The sequence below is a fragment of the Rhagoletis zephyria genome, unplaced genomic scaffold (genome assembly GCF_001687245.7).
Source record: "Rhagoletis zephyria isolate East Lansing unplaced genomic scaffold, Rhagoletis_zephyria_1.1 Rzeph_scaffold_81651, whole genome shotgun sequence".
In the NCBI taxonomy this organism is placed as follows: Eukaryota; Metazoa; Arthropoda; class Insecta; order Diptera; family Tephritidae; genus Rhagoletis; species Rhagoletis zephyria.
In genome coordinates this window covers 1-1086 of record NW_016238699.1, presented here as the reverse complement: position 1 = coordinate 1086, position 1086 = coordinate 1, and the positions used below count along the sequence as shown (strand labels likewise).

General features: G+C 36.7%; 1 protein-coding gene across 1 annotated transcript; it reads left to right on the top strand.

The window, feature by feature from the left end:
- Positions 1 to 7: 7 nt before the first annotated feature.
- LOC108357642 (innexin inx7-like) lies at positions 8 to 1080 on the top strand (the record flags this gene model as incomplete). The annotated part of the gene is made up of 3 exons (XM_017608714.1): positions 8 to 590; positions 664 to 844; positions 1021 to 1080. Coding segments are annotated over exons 1-3 (475 nt in total), but the record flags the coding sequence as incomplete, so codon positions are not given.
- Positions 1081 to 1086: the final 6 nt, after the last annotated feature.

Sequence of the window (1086 nt, the reverse complement as noted above, 5' to 3'; positions counted from 1 at the left end):
GGTCAAAATGGCTAAACGACGGAAAACGGTAGATATGTCTTTAGTACGATATTGGCCATAATGTAATGTGGAGTGCGCGCATTTTTGCTAAAAAAAAAAAAAAAAAACATAAAAAAGGAAGAAAAAACAACAAAATTCGAGCGTGTGTTGCAAAACGAAAGTGTTTCGTAAAAGCAGAAAAATAAAATACAAACGATAGCATAAACGATAAAGAAGGAACTGGAGAAACTACGCCAGTTATTGAAGCTTACGTCTGCAGAACGAGCGTTTTGAAATTTTGCACTGATTTTTTTTTCGAATATAAATATATTTTGTTGGAATTTAATGCTTTCATGCAAAATAAGTAGACAACGAAAATGTTAGGCACCTTCAGTTCAGTGGCACCATATTTGAAATTCAATCCCAAATATGTGATCACCGACAATTTTGTATTCAAATTGCATTATCGTTGGTCATTCATTATCCTGCTGGTGGCCACCATATTGGTTAGTTCGCGCCAATATTTTGGTGAACATATAAAATGCATATCGGATACAATACCAGCGCATGTGATAAATACCTATTGCTTCTTTACGCCCACCTTTACGCTGGTGAGTGTTGAGGCACGCTTGTGGGCAGTTTGTACCAAAATGTGTAGTAATATTTTGCTACCAATTTAATTAGGTGCGTCATCTGAATAATAGCGCTTTGGATAAAGGTATCATCTTTCAGCCTGGCATTGGGCCAGAGCAGTCACAAAATGAGGAGATAAAACGCCATGCCTACTATCAATGGGTCCCTTTCGTACTCTTCGCTCAGGCAATACTCTTCTATATACCACACATTTTGTGGAAATCATTTGAAGGTGAGCAATCTTTCGGGTGTTATTTTGTTTGATGCAACTCACTTTAACACTCGACCGATACCAAAGCGTATTGAAAATACACAAGAGCTATTCATTCCAATAAAACTATATATTCGATTTCTTATCGTAAATACTTATGTACATATGCACTTTCTTCTGTATTTTTTTGTTTTTAGGCGGTCGCATTAAGGCACTCGTTTTCGGTTTGCGTATGGTCGGTCTCACGCAATATATAAAGAATC